At 36.7% G+C, this 20,579-nt stretch overlaps 1 protein-coding gene across 1 annotated transcript in view; it reads left to right on the top strand.

Annotated features, from left to right (window-relative positions):
- The window catches only part of INPP4B (inositol polyphosphate-4-phosphatase type II B), a 309,603-nt gene that overhangs the window by 272,973 nt on the left and 16,051 nt on the right, over positions 1-20,579 (top strand). The window contains exons 24-25 of the mRNA XM_058837251.1: positions 120-232; positions 3,670-3,824. Coding sequence (XP_058693234.1) covers positions 120-232; positions 3,670-3,824 — 268 coding nt within the window. The remainder of the gene's footprint in view (positions 1-119; positions 233-3,669; positions 3,825-20,579) is intronic.

Below are 20,579 nucleotides of genomic sequence, written 5' to 3'. Positions count from 1 at the left end.
TTTCCATCCTCTGTTCCCAAACAAGGCTGTAAATAATAGACCTGTTCTTCACCATGAGTCAGGACAAGTATATCACCAACCTTATCATAATGAGCAACTTTATCATCCTTTTTTTCCAGGTTTACCACATTTTCAAGAACAAAATGATTTAAAGGGATTGCTAGAAAGTCTTCATCAAAATATCCAGGCCAAAAAGAGAAAGAATGTAGAAATCATGTGGCTGGCTGCAACGGTAAGCTCTCTTGTTTCAAAGAAATCAATGAACTAATGATGAACTAATTTTTATAAGCCTGCTGATACTGTAAGTGCAATGGATTTTAAGGATATGATTGGAGAACTGGTTAAAGGAGCCAGATGTGCTGAAATGGCTTTCTAATATAGTCACTCATTCCATTCATAAATTTTTCTCTTCATCCTCCACTTAAATTGCAGACAATTTATTTTTCTCACTTTTTAAACTGGTAGAACCTGCTAGAATTTGAGTGATTTGTTTCATATTCATTCTTTGATAAAATAAAATGACTCAAAATAATTTCCTTTTTTTAGTGTCCTTGAGGTATGATGTGGGCCATGGTTGCTTGCTCTAGCTTTTTTTTTTTTTGCTATTGCTGCATTTAACTTTTGATTTACTGTAATTGAATTAATTTCACAAATAGCTGTTGCAAAAGACATGCAAAGAACAGACAATCAGACACAGGAAAAACACAAAGAAAATTGTTTATCTAACAATGATTAATATTTCGCTTTTTCCTCATAATTCCTTTCTGTTTCCCACTTATGTGGGGTTTTCACATACATACTAAAAAAAAAGGCCAGGAAAACAACTCTTAGATGTTTATAAAGAGCTCAAGCTCTGAATGTGAAATTCAGCCAGGCAGTTGTCTCGTATTTAGAAAAGTACCCTTGGTATCTCTGCCCTCTTATACCAGCAGGGAGTTTTTGGTATCTACTGAAAGTGAAGCAAGGCTTTTTGTTTTGGGAGACTTTCATATGTAAATACCCTTTAAAATCATATTTAAAGCAAATAAATATTTGATGCAAAATTATTAACATTTATTATATTATAATTATTTATAACATTTTCCATTACTTCTTATTAACAGCAGGGAGCAGACATATATCTTTGTATTAATAACACTGCTGTAAGTTTCATATTACTAATAACATTTTGCCATGTGGTTAATAAATATTATCACATGCTATTGCAGTATAAATCTTTTGTAAGTAAAAATATAAGTTTTTATTGCAGTACCAGTCCTGCAATTACTATGAAACATTGCTTTTAAAAAAATAAAAGTATAAAATACCAAAAAGTAAAAGATATAGTATAAAATGAGTTACAAAGAATGTGCTAAATCTTTGGGTATAGAAAGTTGTATTTTACCATCTATTCAAATTTCCCTGAAAATAATTTCATGGGTAAAATGCATTCTTAGGACATACAAAGTGTTTCAGGTTTTTTGTTCACTGAATTCTATTTCTCTTTAGGTTTCCTTACTTTAACTTTCTGAAATGCGTATTTCTGGTTCCAGTGATCTACACACTGTTATAGAATGTTCCATTTATTTATTGAAAAAGATGTAAGAATAAAACTTTGTCAGTGCAGTAGCTGCGCAGTATCATTTTTTTATTGCAGTAGGTATGTGAGATTCCACATACGTATCTGTACCTGCATGTAATCCCTGATATAATTGGACTGTGAGAATAAATCCAATAGAATATAAGTCTGTTTCTTCTCCTCCTGTGTCTTCCCTACATCAGAGTCGATCACTCATCCAGAATAATTACCTGGATTTTTACTTCATATTTTTCATGATTTTTTTATATTTTTAATTTTTTTTTAGGATTCGTTCATGTCTAATAGTCCATACGACTCATGGACTTCCAGAGATACTAGTGTAAAGAGAATTAATCTCTTCAATTAAACAGTTAAGGTCTTTCACACCATTATTTAAGAAAATTGTCATATAGTACTTTATTTAAATCCCAGTGCAACTGTTCAAATTTTTTAAACAGATTTAACTTCTAAAGTTTTAAATTATACAATGAAAGAAACACTTATAGGTTCTTATTCACTATTCTGTACTGTCACCCTGAAAATTAAGCCTTCTGATATTGTTTTCAGAGTTTCTAGACACTTGCCCAGGAAAGTAACTATAACCATAGATGTTTATACATTCCATTAAAGAGATGTCTTTTGAGAGACGTTTCTTACGACCAGTGTGGTTAGGAAAGTAGTAACCTAACTATCCAATCCCTGGTCGTTGTCAAGAATCTATAAATACTGCAATGACAGAATAAAGCTTCTTCTTCCTCTATTCCACATTGAGCGGTGTCTGTGTGAATCATTTTGTGTCCGACAGTGACACTGTACCTCTTTGGGTTTTACGTAAGATTCCTTTAACTCATTCCCTAAATTAAACTTTTGAGATTACCCTCACCATGATATCACAAAAGAACTTAAAGGCTCTAAGTATTTTCTGGGCCATTGATTTTAATAGAATTTCAGAGTATGCAGTTAACAGATGAAGAAATGATTATTTGCTGAACTGTCATTGTGGAGATCATGTTCCAGTTTCATCCTGTGAGCTCTCCCATGATAGCCAATGTGGGAAGTTCCTTTTTGTGATTACTACTGTAATTTATTGCCTTGCCCTATTTCTAACAAACATTTTGGGGTTTCATATGGTTATACCTATAATTCTCCAGGGACAGGTGTAAGCAAAGTATTACCTTTTCTCAGGAATTATATCTAAGGAAAGGCAGACCCACACTTAGGCACAGCAGTCCTTCTTCAAAGTTTACTTTTTCTAGTAAAATATTGTTTGAAACCAAAGTATAAACTAATGGATTAAATAAACCACAGATTAATGTCGCCCTGAAAACTCAGCTTCTGAGCTTGCTGACATGGTTTTCTAAAGACTTTCCCAGGACAGTAACTATAAACATAAATATGTGTACATTCTTTCTGTTACACGTCTTGTGATGGGCATCTCTCATGGCCAGTGCAGTGAGAAAGTGTTATCCTGACCATCCAATCCCTGGCCATGGTCAGAAGCCTATAAATCCTGGGAGGAAAAATAAACTCTGCTCTTCCTTTCACCACACCTCGACCTGTGTCCGTGTGATCTGTTCATCATCAGCGGCAACAGATTAATTCTTAAGGGAAGAAATAATCCTCAAAAGTGTCATGTTTCCCTTATGCCTTATAACTTTTTCAAAGTATAGGTGAATGTAGACAATCCATGGCAGTCATTGTGTTAAACTTCATTAATGAACAGTTTACCTGTTGAAAATAAAAGCTATTTAAGTTCAGATATGTCTGACTCCATACCTTCACAAGAAGTTAATCTGCTGCATTCATGTTGGTGAGTCAAGACTTACCAAGGTTTTTCTTTATTCATTAGATATTCAGACAATTAAGCTTTCATTGAAGAGGATGGTTGCTAGATTGAGTGCGGGAACAGTGAAGGAACTATTTCTTTTATAGTTATAAAAATCCTATTTCAAGTTCAGGGGTTGAATGTACCACTGCTAACTTTTAATAGTTGCTTTCTTCTTGAGAAATGCTGTAGCTCTGGGTGCACCTTCTGGGCTTGCAGAGTTATAGGGGCTGCACAACCTGCCAGGTGTGGAAGGGCTGACCTGTGAGGCCTGCCTGTGTTTCAGATTTGCCGGAAGTTGAACGGAGTGCGCTTCACCTGCTGCAAAAGTGCCAAAGACAGGACATCCATGTCAGTGACGTTAGAGCAGTGCTCCATCCTGAGGGATGAGCACCAGCTGCACAAGGACTTCTTCATTCGGGCACTGGATTGCATGAGGAGGTAGGTGGGGTTCTGTGCACTTTGAGCTAGGACAGGGCTGCCAGTAGAGAGGATCTAAAGCTGTTTCTAAATTCCCAGTAGAGCCCAGGCCTGGCTGAGCAGCAGCCCGACCGCTGGTAAGTCACCTCTGGATGTAGGATCTTTGCAGCTGTGTGTTTTATCAGTAATTAACAGTTTCTGAGATTTTGAAACCTTGCAAGGGTCAGCTCACTGACTGTAGAATCCGAGCAGCACTCAGAACAGCATTTGCTTTAAAAAAAGTTACATTTCAGTTTTGATGGTATTTTAAAAAACATTTGCCCAGTCATTAAATAATTTGTACAACATTTACACAAATACTGGGAAAGCAAAAGATGCATTTGTTACAGATGACAATTCTTACTAATCTGTGTTATTGAAATGAAACATCCAAGTAGGTTTGGACTGGTTGGTGGTGGTATCATTAATATCTTATAAAATCTTTACTGTACTTTAAAAAAGTTAATTAAAACAGGTTTTATTCTAAATTGCAACTATGCAGAAATTGAGGCTGATGTTGTCAGAAATGTGTAATTGAAAGATGTAAAGATTTCTCATTACCTGAGTCTTTGATGAATAAAAAAACATTATTGAGCAAACAAGTTTTGATCATAAAATGAATCCAGGTGCTAGATTGTCTTAAGAAACTTTCATCATTGGTTTTAATGAGCTTAATCATATAGTTTTAATCATATCATAACAGATTTAATCATATTGTCTATAGGAGTTTTAAAACATGTATCCACAACAATAGAATAATATATAACAAAGATCATTGTAAAATGAATAGAAAATATTTTGGTCAGCCTGCAAAGAAGTAACTGAATCATATCTTGGACTTTTGTGTAACACAAATTGATTCTGTGGTGGATTTGTAAAGATCATACAAGTAAACAATCGTGTTTACTATCTGTATTGGGTAATTCTGGACCTTTATATTGATTATTGCCAAAATAATCAATATAAATTGGTGTTTAATGTCTAGGATAATACTGTAGGTTTACCCACTTAGTGTCCTTTTGTCCTTTAGCAAAGATAGCTGTTCTAAAGAAAAAAAGGTAATTTTATAAAGAGTAAATGAGCCAAGATGGCTCAGTTGTAGGTTTGTTTCACAAGATGCTGCTAATGCAGTGATATGTGGTGTATTGAGCTGTGCTGTATCGTTTTGGATGTATTGTTACCTTGCATAAAACCCTCTGTCTCTGAAGTAGTTTGATGAGTGAATGACCTTTGTGCAGTCTTTCATAACTATATGTTTTGTCATTAATGAATTCTGAGTTTTCTGTGTTAAATTTCATTTGTTGGCATTTCAAATGCTTTTTTTTTTCTGTTATGTCTCCAATAAATACAAAAGTGTGTAAGCTACAGTGAGTTACCAGACACAAGAAAACTAATTAATTGTATAAAATCACTGTAATGTTAGAATAGCATTGAGTAGAGTACTGGATTGGAAAAAACCAGACATAAATTTAATTTTAAAAATCCCCTAACTTGTTAGTACAAAAATCTAGTATGTTTTTGTAGATCAAAATATAAATGACTTTGAGTTGGTTTATGTCATGTGACTGATTTGAAATTTGAGAAGATTAACACATTAGTTATTTTAGCAGGTAATAGTAATTTGAAGTCACAAAAGAATGGTGTAAAGACAAAAAAATCTGAGTAATACTTAAAAATCAAATAAGCAGATGGATATATGAGTTTGAAGCACCATTACAAAAGTGTAAAATCAGTTATGCTGTAGTTTTGGAGAAAAGTTTTATCCTACTCTTACTCTGTAAATGAACTTCAAACTTGAACCAAAGTAGGTAAAAATTGTGTTGGATGGGAGGTGATAACTTTGACTCAGGGGGTAGGACTGACTGAGGATTAAAGCAAAGGTTTTGCATGTAGTGGCAGTAGCATGCAAAATAATTTGCACTATCAGGATAATAAAGAATAACTATGCTAGTTGTTATCAGTCTAACACTGTTCACATAATTAGAGGCTTAAAAATAACATTTTTAAAAAAGGGCAGCCAAATTACTCTTTTTCCCTCACAAATTACTCTTTTTCCCTCATACGTTGGTCAATGAAAGGCTAAAAATTCAGAACAGAAGAGTAAAAATGTCAAATGGTAGCATAGTACTTCACAGTCCTTCCATTGAGATTTGGCCTGGCAGTTTGAGATGTGTCTTCAGGTGGGGGGTTTTTATATCTTTGATGCGACAGACATTCAGCAGGAAATGCTGCTCCCTCCCCTGGGCTAGAGTGCCTTTGGAACAGTGTTGGAAGGGACACAGGACTGCTGCATTGGTGGCCTGGAAGGGACCCTCCAGTTGGGCAGTGCTCCTGTTGACAGAGTAGCATTGCAGAGAAAGACATTTTGAGACAGCGAACTGGGAAGGAAAGAGCAGATAGGCAAAGGAGAGGAGAAAAACCTCCTGATTTCCACAGGTGTTTCAGCTAAATGCCCTGTATTTCACTTGAGGAAAGTTTGGCAACTGAGGCAAGTCACTCAACTGAGTGATTTGGAGATTTGTGTGAACAAGGTCAATAAACTTGTTTGGTAGCCATTGTGGCGCTTGTCCTTTTGTAGTTTCTTTTAATTTGATTACTTTTACAGATCTGAAAGATAATGTTGTGCATTTCTAAAATTTTCATTAGGTACTTTTAGAAGCTTTTAGAATGGTTTTCACATCTAAAAGAACCTATTTTGTTTCAAGGGCAGACAGAGAAAAAATATTTGCCATTTAATTTGCAATTTTAGCAGTTTTTTCCCCAATGAATCTTCTCTAGATCACTTTGTTAAACTTTGTCAATCAAATCCCTTTGTGGCTGATTGTGACAAATTGCTTTTAAGCCTTTTAAAAGAACAAGTAGACATGAAAAATTTAATTTTAATATCCAGAATCCTAACAGACTGGACTGATCTTTGAAAGGCTTCTTTTAAGAGTTAGCAGTAGGAGATAGAGACTGCTGTGAAACTAAGTGAGCTGTAGAAGTAAATGGTGATTCAAAAGCAGCCTTTATTGGAAATGCCATCATTTTCAGATATGAAAATTATAAAGGTGGCTGCATAGCTGTAAGACTTTTTCTTTTCCTGCCAGTGCTGACACAGTTTTGTTGACTGTTGGAAAAAAAGGAGTGTGCTTACAGGTTCGTGCTTTTTTGCCACCAGAAGCTTGGAATTGCTGGACTTCTGTGTGGTGCTGCTTTTTAGCTTCACATTCAGAAGTGATTCCCAAAGCTTCAGCATATTTGCTTTGGTGTACATTGCAAAACCCTGTTTTGGAAAATGCTGCCAATTGCTGGTTTTTAATGACTTAGTTTGTAAGTGGAATCATTGTCTTTTAGTGATAAACTATGCAATGTTTATTGCTTCTTTATAAAAAAAGGTTGTACGAGAATCCTGTTAGTCCTTCCTTTCCCTTATGAAAAATGTGAATGAAGCAAAGATGGGAATGCACGCTTTATCATTTACAATATTACAATATTACATCATTACAATAAGACATGATGGCTTTGTCCTCAGTCATAGGTCTGGCCATTATGATGCTGCAATTGGTGTGTACCTGAAGCAGCCATTCTATATATAATTCCACATATTATAATTTCCTTGTTATGGATTTGTGACTCCCATTAATCTTAGTGACATGCATACTGCAGAATGAGGAAAATCAATATATAATCCCCCTCTGTATCAATGCTTGTAATTCACATTAAAATACTGTTTATAATGTCGCTGCCACTTCCAAGTCATTTTTTACAGGCATCAATATTTTTATTTTTCCCTTCAGCAATACATGTTTCCTATCATTCAGTGTTAACTCTATTCCAAGAGACAGTAGAGGCACAAACTGATTTACCCGAGTTCATTGCAGTATCTGTCACATGATTATAATTTTTGTCTTTAGAGCTGGCTACTGTTAAAGGAGAATGTACCCTGGTGGGCAGCGCATAATGAAGCAGCCCTGTAAAAAAATAAAAGTTTTTGGTTTTGTTTTGGTTTTTTTTTTTTCCTTTTAAAAATTAGTTTATTTTCTGAATCTATTTAGCTTTACTGTTTCAGTGACAGGATCCCTTCTGGAGGCTGTGAGTAGTGAACCACCTGAGAATCTCCTGTCATTGAGCATATTCCAATAAAGCCTCAAAAGTAGTAACAAACAAAGAAAATGACAAATCCACTGTATATGGTGAATCCTCCATGCTGTCATGTCATGTCCATGCTTATCATCACTCTTAGCAGGACATAACACCTGTCACGTATTTCTGACATTGAATACAAAATTTTTCTCAAGGTAGAACATGCTGTTTCCACTTCAAATAGTTAAGGATATTTCAGGGTATTTCAGATAAATAGCCTATCAAAAATCTCATTGAAGCACAAGTTCAAAGAACAAATGATCTGGGCAACAAGTATTGGGCTTTTGATGAGCCAATTATGAAGAAACTATCTCCTTTTTTAAAGAGCTGTTTGAGGACAGCTTTTCTTAAACATGAGTGAGTTGAGCAGGAGGAGTAGCTGTAATAGCTCTTTAATCAGGTTCTTTCTGATGTTCTGGGTGCTGAGATGGACCTTGGCCAGAGAAGAGCCTGTACCAAACACCAAAGCTGTAATTGCCACATGGACTAGGAAGCAGGAGCAAAGGGACAGGATTAGAGACAGAGATGATCTACGTGCAAATCTCTCTGTGCCTTTCTCCCATCTCCCAGCTTTCACCCTGCCCCTTGTGAGCTTGTGGCAAGAGATGCAGCATGTGAGGTGTTGCACAGAAGAGGAGGCACAAGATCTCCTCTAGCCCATCTGACTTTCTCGACCTTTTTTATTCTAAAAGTATAAGCAAAGTGCAAACAAAACTTAAAAAAGGAGAGCTTGACTTCCAGTGTAGATTTTTACATCATTCTCTGGCTCTTTAGAAACTTAACATGTCTATTTTGAGATAGAAACTATAGATGATTTGCATCACCTGATATACTGATAGAAGCTTGGGCATTAAGTAACAGTTTTGGTGCATTTAACCACTATCAGGTTTTTTTTTTCTGAAACTTAATTACTGGATTAATGTTTTTTAATAGCCACAGTTTGCAGAGGAAAAGAAAAAAAAATGGAGGGAGATGGCCACAAGATGTAATGAGAGTCAATGTCATTGAAACCTTGCTGGAGCCTTTTAGAATTATGGTCTATTTCTGACCATCCTTCTGGAAGGAGGAAGAGGATTATAGACAATCACTGTGGGCGAAGCATCAAACAGTAGTTGAAAAGGCTGTGATAAATCTAAGCTATTCTGATCTAACTTCTGAATTTCACAGAATTGAACTTTATAATGTACCTTTAAAGTAAGTCTTAGGTTTTGAAGGCTTAAAACCAAGGGAAAAAATAAAGGAAAGGTAACTCATGCACGCTTTATTTGCATTCTGGAAGGTCCTGAGGTCCTTCTACATGGACAAACTAAGTAAGTATAATTGGCAGTTGTTTTGTAATATAGCCTCACACTATATGAACTAGTTTTCTCTGGGATCAGATGTTTGAGTTCATGTTTTGCAAGGGAATGTTCTCTAACTGTCTCTAGAAGTTTCATTCTCCTAGACCTCATTTCTCCAAATTCTTCCTAAGTGCTATTTTCAGTTTTCTTTCTGATCAACACCTTAGTCAGAGTCCCGAGAACTCTCTCATGTGATCTTTTTCATCTTCTTTTTTTTTTCCTGCCCTTTTGCTTGAATATTTCCCTCTTTTCTCCTCTGTGACACGTGTTGCTGCCTGTTTCTTCTCCTGTTCAGAGTTTGGGCACCGGCCTCAGTCACAGCACAGAGAGAACAGCAGAGCCTCATGGTTTTGGCTTCATGTTACAGCAGTCATCCTCTGCCAGAGAAAGGAACAGCAGGGAAAAGCCTTGTCCAGCTCCTTGACCTGGCATATGTTGAATCCTCAAAGTATGTAGCTGCTGAATTTTAACAAGGCTTTGTTAGGAAGGGATTTGAGAGTCTTGCAGGAGCAGCCTTTTTTGATAGTTGCATCTCTCACATCTTCATTATCTTGGCGCAGAATATCAAATCCTGTTCTTCAGCATGGAGGTACTAGTAATTATCTCAAAAAAAGGGGGGGAAAGCTGTATTTTTTTCTTCTCTAAATGACACTGTTAGTTTGAATTTTCCTATTCAAAATTAACTAACAATTGTGAATAGATTCTTAATGGAAAGCATTGTGTAGCCTTAATTATAATTACCTTTCCCCTGGAACCTATAATAATATTCTTGGACCGATCACTTGGGAGGAAGGGGTATTCAAGGGAAAACACTGAGAACTTTTTCCACTCTTTGCAAGGAATATTTAGAGAAGTGACTCAGTCTACATCAATGTAGCAGGCAGTAAGCAAGAATTCTGAAATAATGTTTAGTTTTCCAATCAGTGCATGAGAAGGTAGAGCCAGTAGAAATCTATATTGTATCTAAATTTTGACACCAGTGTTTGGGGAGTCAGCCCTTGAAATGCACCTGCTCCTTCTTCAGTGACTGCTTAGGGTAGATAGGAAAACATACTAATATATCAATTGCAGTGTACAGTATTTATTGTATATTGAAAGAAGTTCCTTTTCAATTGAAAAATAAAACATTAGGCAACATTAGGATCTTGATTCCCTCTGATCTTTTTGCTGAAGGGCCTTTTTCCCCTTTGACTTCAGATTGTGTGTGTCAGAGTTCTCCAAAGAAAAACTGGAGTCATTGAATTCAAATCAAAAATTTGCCCTGCTCTGAGTTGTTCTGCTCTGATTTGTACTTTTTGTTTCTCACTGAGATACTGATGAGGTAAACAATCTGTTAAGTAGCCTAAATTAGTATTTGTCATATCTTGATCCAAATGAGAGTACAGAGAACTGAGCTTTGTTCTTGCTCTCTGTCAATGTTTTAATTATTCAGTATAGACAGTGAGAAATGTGTGTAATTAGTTACCATGTGCACTCTATGGTCACTTAGCTTTTAAAACCAGCAAAATAAAAAAACCTTATCCTATAAATTTGCTTTCCCATTTAGTGCCACAGTCTGTGTCTGGATGCTTAATAGTGCAGAAGTGAATGTAAACCCTGCATTTGATTAATTACAGAATAAAAAAATAAATAAAAATTAAAAGGAAAATGCTTCTTAAAAACCTACTCTAATAGAAAGTGTTTCTGTCACTTTTGCCATACATATATTGCCCATAGTTCTGGATTTCACCTGTCATGGTTCGACAAATATAGCAAGGAAATAGTTATATTATTGTAAAATATTGTTTGGTGTTCACTTTTGCTATTCTTCTAGTTGTTTATGGAAAACTTCATTAATTTTCTCATTCATTTAGTGCTTTATTGCTTATTTAGAGCTTTCATGAAAGACCAGGTCTTACCAGAAATCAAAAACCAGATTTATTATAATCACTAGACTGAGTAATACCAGGTTTCTTCCTGTTATATTTCACTTTAAGATTTCCTGGAAGAGTGTGTGGGAAAAGTCCTGTATACATGTTTATTAGCTGTTGAAAATCCAAGTCCTACAGCTGAATTAAGCTGTGGCTATGTTCAGCTAAATTTCAGGAAGAGCAACACTACCAAGTCTAAAATTTAGATAAGAAAGAAGCAGGAAATGGTAGTAGCATACAATAGCTAGTTAAAGCTATCAAACATGCAATCTCTTCAAGAAGTTATTGGCCTCTAAAACAATGTTTTTCTTAGAATAACTTGGACAGGGAGGGCTCATAACTTCCTGTCTGTGATCCCAGCAACCTACAGACTGTCCAAGGGTTGTAGGGGGCACAGAAAGGAGAAGCAATCAGCTGCTCTTCCAAAAAGCTGGTTTGTAATAGAAGGCTCTGCATTTCTTCAGGAGAAAGGTGATGGAGTGTCAGGCTACAGCTCTGGTTGGCTTATGTAGAAAGCAAGTAACAGACACTTCTAGGTTTATCTTTGCTCTCATTTTAGACTCCCTTGATCCCTTCATAAACTTAGTTTCTTTTTTGTAGGAATGCTCCCTGCTTGGATAGTCATCCTTTCTTGTCCAGCACCCTGGTTTCAGTTTTCTTCCGTAAGTTCCATCCCTTGGGATGCTGTGCAGGCTCAGGGCCATCCACCATCTCTGGGTACTGTCCTGATGCTTGTTACATACATGACATGAGAGAATCCGGCATTCAGTCTCCATATTCTCTTTTTCTGTTTGTTTTACTATTATTATTATTATTATTATTATTATTATTATTATTATTATTATTATTATATAGGCATAAGGCATACCATAAGGCAACCTGGCACATTACGTTTTACAATTGTACTTTCAAACAGTTTGGTTCTATTCAACTTCAGCCACTGGATCTGAAATTTTCTATCTCAGATTCTTTAGGGAAAGAATCTAAAGTCATATTGAATACCAAAATAGAAGGAAAGACGTAATTGTGTGTCATTGCGTCATCCCCCCCTCCCTCTCATACTTTATAACCATCATTAGGTTATAAAACTATCTTTGATGTATTCTCCCTTCAGTCTGCTGCTGTTTTCTTTTTCCAGTGAGCATTTCCCTGTTTCTTACTCTCTTGCCATAACATCTTGGCGTGTGGTATTTTGATAGAAACTCTTTTGACAGTGGCTTTTTTCAGCTCAGCTGAGGGAGTTAGTTTTAGTAGTAGTTTCTAGTTGTTGCTTTCTGTGGCAGCTCGGGTTTGGTGAGTGACATTTCGTAAGTGTGTCCTTATCATTACAGCAGCTATTGCAGGTGACCTTTCACTGGCATAGCTGGCAGCAACAAGTTCTTTCTCAGTGTTTACCTGCAGTACAAGTCCTGGTAGCTGTTTGCAGTGGAGTGACCAGAGGAGTTTCCATTCGGGTTATTATGTACCTCTATTATGTATTTCCTGCTTTCATGATGTCATCTGCAGTCAGCTGGAACTACACCCAGTGCAGCATTATATTGCTATCTCATTATCTGGATCATCCAGAGATAAATCCGGGAGATAATTTTGAGAACTTGCATTCTTAATTGCTGAAGTCTCTAATATAATTTGTATGAATAGGAAGCACGTGTCTATAAGGAAGTTAATGCAAAGGAAATGTTGGAGTGCTCCCAAAGTGCACAGCCAGCTCCACAGTTGACACCTAGTGCTGGAATAGTTAAAGTAGTTTCTGCAGCCCTGGGACTTAGTGGTGCTGCAGTTGTACTGTGGTTCTAAACATACTCCTAATGCCAAAATCACTGGGCACTGCTTTGGCTGTGCATCTGCAGTGCAGTTCCTGTGCCCTGCTCTGGGCATACTTCCCTGCCAGCTTGTCTCCTCTCCTCAGCCTGGATGTTGCCATGTGTGTGTTGTCTTCCAGCAGTGGGAAAAGCACCTGGCTTTTCCCCTCTATTGGAGATGCTCCTAATGCCCCAGGAAGGTGCCAGAGCAAATTTTTACCTGTGCAGAGTCTTGTGATTCCAGGCAAGGCTTAGCCAAGATTTAAAGTCTCTTAGATCAGGGAGGTCAGAGGGTGGGAATGGAATCACTGTTCCCTCTTTCTTCTGTCAAGGGATGAAATACTCGGGTATATGACCCAGCCTCCTTGTTAGGTTACTTGTTAATGAGGTAGAAGATGCCTCTGCATGTGGTACTAAGGAACTTCACTTACTGTTCTGTGAAACTATTGTGTAGTACATGTATAAGAACTTTTCCTTTTCTGATCCTGTCATTCATCATACAGGTTTCCTGACGTATCATCAGCTTTAATTTCAAGCCTCCCCCTTGACTGCATTTGTGAGAACATTGTAATATTTGAGGCTTCTTATCCCTCATTTCAATTTAGCTAAACTCAGTCCCTGCATCCAAAGAGGGAATGCACAGATTCCTGTTCCTTCCCCTCACACCAAGTGCTAGCATGTACCCTTTGTTTTTAGAGAAAGACAGGTTAAAAAAGGCATCAGATAATTATTGTCAGCAGTACATCAGTGAGATACAACTGGCTTTAAAAAAATATGTATATTTACTCTGCAGCCCCACTCCAGTCAGCATTACCATATTTGAGGAACTTGTTTAGATTACTGAAACACTGAAAAGACTGAGATGTAATCTGATCACACAGTCATGTATTTTATAAAACCCTGTTGTAGGATCATCAGTTTACGTCTTGGGTTAACTGACCGGTCTGATGAAAATACATAATTCCAAATAATGGAAATATAATGTCAATATAATTATAGTCAAAATAATGTTGGATTTTATATTCATTTTGGAAAAATCATTCCTCAATGCTCCAAAGTTGGTTATTTTTTTATTTAAATCCCTTTATAACTCATTCATAACTGTTGACAGTAGAGCACCTACAGAATGCAAAGTAATCAGCACAGAAAGGTTTGCAACTTCCAGCAAGCTGCCTTGTGGTGGTGAGGTAAGTAGAAGATGGGAGGGTCCAGAATAGATTGTTGTGGTATGTTTTTCACATGTTTTCATTTTTTGTTTGTTTTGGGTTTTAGCTCACGTAATTTAACAAAGACTGGCATGGTCTCTGTTCTAAGTTTATTTCTGCTAAATGGCTGTTACATTGAAAGCCTCAGGAAAGCAAATAAAAATGGCTAAACTGGCACTGTGGCAGAGGCATTATAGTCTGGTTTTGAAGTGAACAAAGTAGCATCAGGCAGAGACAAGCAGCTATACCTGTATCTCATTCATAAAGATCCATGAAGTGATTCTGAAAATCCACAAGAGTCTGCTTTGATAATATTATAACTGGTTAGAATATTTATTCAATTTGCACTTTTTAAAGTCAAATGTTTTTGACTTAAAAAGCTTATAATTGACAAGCAAAGGGTGAGAGAAAGAAATGAACTTGTATTTCTTTCAATTTTAAAGTTGGAGAAAGCTAGTATAGAGGTACCAAGTCTGTTATGACATCATAGTCCTTCCTTTGTTCAAAATTAAATTTGAATTTACTTTTTCTTTAAAAGGGCCTCTTTCATAGGCTGTTTTGCTTTAAATAAGAGTCCTGTTGCTGTTCTTTAGTGTGCAATAGCAAAGCTTGTAAATAATGTTCATTACCTTACTGACATTCACTATTCTGCATATTGCTAATTCTCTTTTCACATTCCTTTTTGCTACTTGGGTTCATGTTGACATAGCAAATGCAGCAATGCTGGCTGCACAGTTCAAGGCACTTTGCCTTCTGGACAGTGCTGAACTGGTGTGTAAGCTTCTGAATGTTGATGGATAGTCTTCCCTCAACGTCATCCCGAATAAAGTCCTCTCTTGCTTTCCTGCTGCACGGTCACCTCAGGGAAAAGGTTGCTCCCTATGTCACCTTTCTATGTAAAAATTTACTACCACAATGGTATTATCAGCCAATTTGTAGACAATCACTTTAAACTGAGTTTGACATTCCTGTTACACAGATGCAGATCATTTGCCACGTGAAGACACTTTTTGAATTTATTTTTAAAGTGAGTTAGCACATATCAGACCACTATGATGCTGCTTTTGTGCAGTGCAAGCAGCCTGAGACATGCTGCCAGGATTTTGCTTTTGCTTCTGTGGGATTGTTTTTCTCCTGTTAATGAATTGCTGCATTCTGTAAATACGGTCATGCTCTTGTAGCAACTTACATCCTTCTGCTCTTTCTCAGAGGGAAAAATACATTTCTTCATGGAATCATGGAATGGCTTGAGTTGGAATGGACCTTAATGATCACCTTGTTCCAACCCCCTACCATGGGCAGGGACATCATCCACTAGACCAGGTTGCTCCAAGCCCCATCCAACCTGGCCATAAACACTTCCAGGAATGAGGCATCCACAATTCCATGAAGCCCGTAGTGTGAATACAGCCTTATGCTTCATGCTGTCTTTGCTGTACAGAAGAATTAGAATATTCTGTTTTGACTGTGGTTATTGTCTGTCTGACTGTAATTTGCATCATTTCAGTCTAGTAGATCAACTGACAATAAAATATTTTTCTGACTTAAGGGGATTGAAATCACCTTTTGGTGATGCTTGACAAGGCAAAATTGCATACATCAAAGCTTTGCCTCCCAACTATGTTGGTCTGTGTGACAGTGGACATAATATGCACACATTCACATAATTATATGCAAGTATTGAAATGTAGGAATTGGTATGTTTTAGTTTTTCACATTGCTGATTAATTATGTAACTAAAGTGAATTATTTAAAATGGTTTACAAACTTAGCAAATATTTCTCCAAGATAGGAAACTGATTTTTGAGTACTTTATTTCTGTATTACTGTGGTTTCTGATTGGCAATTAAAAGGTAATTAACACACTTAAGACTTTCATGTCCTTGTTGCCCTGTAAGTTTATAATCTTCATGTGATGATCCTTGTTTGTGGATTAAGATTTTGGTGGGATAGAAGCTCTGGGAAAATGTAGTCATTTCATGTAATGTGATAAAGTTCTTTGTTTTCAGGGAAACTTCTGTGCAGTAACATTTTTTAAATCAGACACATTTTCTCACTTTCACACCAAGGGTATTCACTGGCAAGAGAATGCAGGTCATTGTAGTCTAGAAAAGTATTTGTAGTCTTAGCTGACTTTTTAAGAATCATTTTGTGACAGATGTATCTTAAATTTTATGTTTTCTATCCCAAAAGCAATCGTTCCTCCTATTGTCACAAAGAATCTTCCTTTGTGCAGCACAATAAGGATAACAAAACTCATTTCAGTCTCAGTTTAATTCCAATGTAAAAAACTTGCAATGAGTGGTAATGAACTTGAATTCAGTACAGATTACTTCCTGCATGCTTACACAGGTGCTCAAACACAGGACAGATATTTTCTGTCATGGTTCTATTCTGAGAGTGTTTCTCTCAGAATTTAGTGTTTAATCTTGAGCAGATTGAACTCTGAAATTTTCTGCTTTGCTTGTTATTACACTTAATACAGTAACCCCATCTGGAGTTCACCTCCTAGGTTTGAATTGTACCTACATAAATACATACCCAAAAAAAGAAAATATGATCATCATGATTATCAGGATGAGATAATTCTAACAAATAATGAGTTGGTAAGATAAAGAGACTGATTCTCTGAAACAGAGAATGATCAGAACAATCAAAACCATTTGGAAAGCAATACTCGAACATGTTTCACAGTCCCAGCTGTGCAGTCCAAGGAGTACTATGCTGATAACAGCCACCATCTCCCTCAAGTGCTTTGAATTTGGACATGTGTGGCTTCTCCAAAATACTGACTTGTGCCCCATACACTCATGGATGAACAGCCTGAAATAAAACTGGAATACATCTAGCAAAGTCAAAAGAATGACACCAGCAAACACTGGCTAGAAATTTGCTGTCAGAGGTCTCTGGGGAGCCTTGTCTCATGCCCTGCTCCAAGCAGCTGCACCAGCTGTATGCCAGGTAGGGAAGGGAATGCAGATCTTTATGATGCTGTCATCAGTCCTTTCTGGCCAATCTGCTCTCCACTAACAGTCCACACTAACAGTTAAACTAAAAAGCACCTTCTCCCCATGCATACAGCTTTTTAGGTACAGATGTGGTGTCTGTCCTCCCCAAATGTGGCTCTCTGTGGTGAGGACTTCACTGATTTCTATGCTAATGTGTAAACAGATGGAAAAATGAGTCCACACTGGGCTAGGAAAAGTCTAAAGACCTTTTTTCAAACAGGACCAACACCTGGTATTACTGTGAGCTGCTTTATGCAAATACTACAGCTTTGTTATTATTGCACTACAAAATGCATTAGGCATCCCATTTCCTTTGTAAATGAAGCAATGTATTACTTCAATAGCTGCTTTTGAAGCTCTCAGCAACTCTAAACCACAGATGTTAAAATTATTGGAATTAAATGAACTCACTCTGAATTGTAACCGTTGAATAGACCAGTGGTTTTTATAATTATAAGATTTATTAAATGAAATATATACTACAATGGAGTGGAAAAAGTCAGATGATCTTATATGGCAAAAATAAAAACTTGAAGCTCGATATCCATACTCCATTGGGTATGGAATGCCAAAAGAGAAACAAAAAACATTCAATCTTGTTGCAAAGCCCAATGTTCTATACCACGTTTTAATGCAGCCCAAACCAGACAATTGCTTGCTTGTAAATCTCTTGTTTTTGCTTTTATTCACACTGTAGACAAAAAAACAAGACTGTCCTTCAAAAATGCTTTGTTGTCAAGTGAACTTGAAAATTTATGTTGTTGCCCATCATGTTTGACTATGTTTATGGCTCTGGAGAGAAAATCTGAGGCTTGTGAGGTTCATTTTCAAGGTGATGCAGTGGCAGTGCAAGTATGGGCTGGAGATTATAAAGCTCTGTGAAGATAAGGGGGGGAAAAAAAATGTTGGGCAATTGGCATTGGAGAAGTTATTTCCAAAGATCATTGAATTCACTGCAACACTTACAAGCAAGCTGTTTCTATCATAAAACTTTAGATACCTATTGTATGAATGCCTAGTTAAGGACTCAAGTTTGCAATACTCTTCCAGGGGGAATGGTTAGCCTTATTTAGGGGCCTTGAATCATCCTGAGGATGTTCTGTAGATGTAAGGGAAGGCTGGGTTGTTAAATTTGGCACCCAAAGGCTTGACACTGATGGTTAAGGAATATTGCCCTTTAAAGGAGTTGGATCAGATCTCAGAAGTGTGTTCTGTACTCATCATGGTAAACAGTTGAAGGTAAAATAAAGGTAGGGGGGGCAAAACTTAGCACGAGGAAAATTTTGCTGACATCAGCACCTGCTTTGCTTTCCATACGCTTCTCACTAGACACTAATTTATTTATTATCATGAGGTCAAGGAAGGCAGAAGTTACTAAAAAGCGAAAATGTGTAAGAAACTAAATGTGTATCGTTAAGTTCCTGTTTAAACTTTAGCTGCTACAACGTATTGGTTGCTTCCCTTGCTTGTTTGCTCAATTTATATGATAAAATAAACTACTGCGTGCTTTGAAATAAGGGTAGAAGTCCACTTTGGTTACTTTCCTTGTTTATATAGAGAGCAGTATCCATTAAGAAATGTAGTTATAGTGCCCTTATCCTAAATTGTTTATTTTCCTAGAAAAACTTTATTTGATAACTCTTCTGGACAAAGTTGCTTTGCTTACGTAATCTCAGCAACATTATGAATTCTGCAAATATTTAGCCATTTTGAGTAGATAGATGTGTAGAAGTTATACTTCTATACTGAAGAATACTTTTTCAGTGTTTCATTAAATGTTGCTCTAATTTGTCTGCCATTGTGATTTGATGTGTTTACTTTTGAAAAATAACTTATGATCAGTGTTCCTTAGTAAAAATATGCAATTAATAATTTGAATGAATGGGAGGGAGAGGAAGCTTTCTAAAAAGTATGTCCTCTTTACAGAAGCAAGTGTTTGGTAGAGAACTCCTTCCTTTCCCTTAGGTTGTCTGTTGCTTCTTCAGTTGTTAAATTATTCTGTATTCAAGAGAACATTAGTGGTTGAATGTAAACCCATTATTTTTCCATTGAAATTTCTATTGTCTGTGAGCAATTCCATCTTGGGGGGATTCTCATATTTTACATTTTCTTCAGTGTTCTGCACTGTTCTGCCGTGTTCTGCATGTGTTTCATTACTGTGCACAGTACCTGGGAAAATGTAATTTATTATTTAATGCACAAAAATACTCTGTCTACATTGACAAGCATTCTTGTCTGACAAGTGCAGCTGCTGGCCTGCACTCATATGTCTTTAGCTTTGTTTGAACCTCATATCTGCCATCATTAACAATTCATGCAAGGAGAAAAACCAAAGGAAAGTAGTTCAGGAATTTCAGAGTGCTTGCTTTGACCCAACTCTTACATTCTAAGAGAGTAGGAAGGATATTATGAACCACGTGGTACATAAACAGTGCACAAGCCAATCCTGTCTCCTGTGTACATTAATGAGATAACAAGAGATGCCTGTAGGTCAGCAGAGATTTTTTTTTAATTGCTTGTGCTGTTTAATTGCAGCTTATGTGTTTTATAGATTTTATTTAAGCTGTCAGTAGCAGAGCATTAATAGCATATTTAACAAACACAAAATTGAATACTAATAAAAAGAGACAAGCAGACTCCTTTCCATGTGTATACCAGGCTCTGATTTCATCTTACAAGATGATGTGAACTTATAAAGGATAATCAAGAATTAAGCTATAAGAATAATAGAGATCTTTAAAAAAAAGCAAAATTTTTAGTTACCAGAAGCCTGTAAGTGCTGTCCAACATCCACAGAAACTGAGGATTTTCCAAAAAACAGGGACAGCTTCAGTCTGCTCAGATTTTTTGGACAGTGGCTGCACTTTTTCATAGTCCACTGGCCATGAGGAAGTGCTAGAGAGGACTGTGAGTGCTGACACCCCTCACTCACCTGGAAAGGCAGTATCATTCCCAATGAGGTTAGTGTGGGATGAGTTGCAATAGAATTGAAGGGCATTAGCATTTATTAGAAATTAAAAAGGAAGCAGAATTCCCTAAGTTCTGACATTATGGGCACTTGGAGAGGATGAAATATTTCTCATTAACAATCTATGTGCTTTTTGGCTGCAATGTAGATTTTTTCTGTATGAACATCTGGCCTCTGGGTCATATTTATTCTATCCAAACACCTGAAGCATATGGATAAGTGTTAGGGATTTTCCTACTGATTAAAGAAAACATGGCCAGAAACATGAGCAATACCAGGATTTAATGTGTCTCAGACCTGTGTTGAGAACTGTATTCTTATTAAGAGTGTGTAAAATTGGAAGTGCTGGTATTGCTCCCAGCACAATCTCAGTCAGTGC

This window comes from Poecile atricapillus, chromosome 4 (assembly GCF_030490865.1).
Source record: "Poecile atricapillus isolate bPoeAtr1 chromosome 4, bPoeAtr1.hap1, whole genome shotgun sequence".
Classification (NCBI taxonomy): Eukaryota; Metazoa; Chordata; class Aves; order Passeriformes; family Paridae; genus Poecile; species Poecile atricapillus.
Note: the sequence above shows the minus strand (reverse complement) of the source record. Positions and strands in the feature narration are given on the sequence as shown.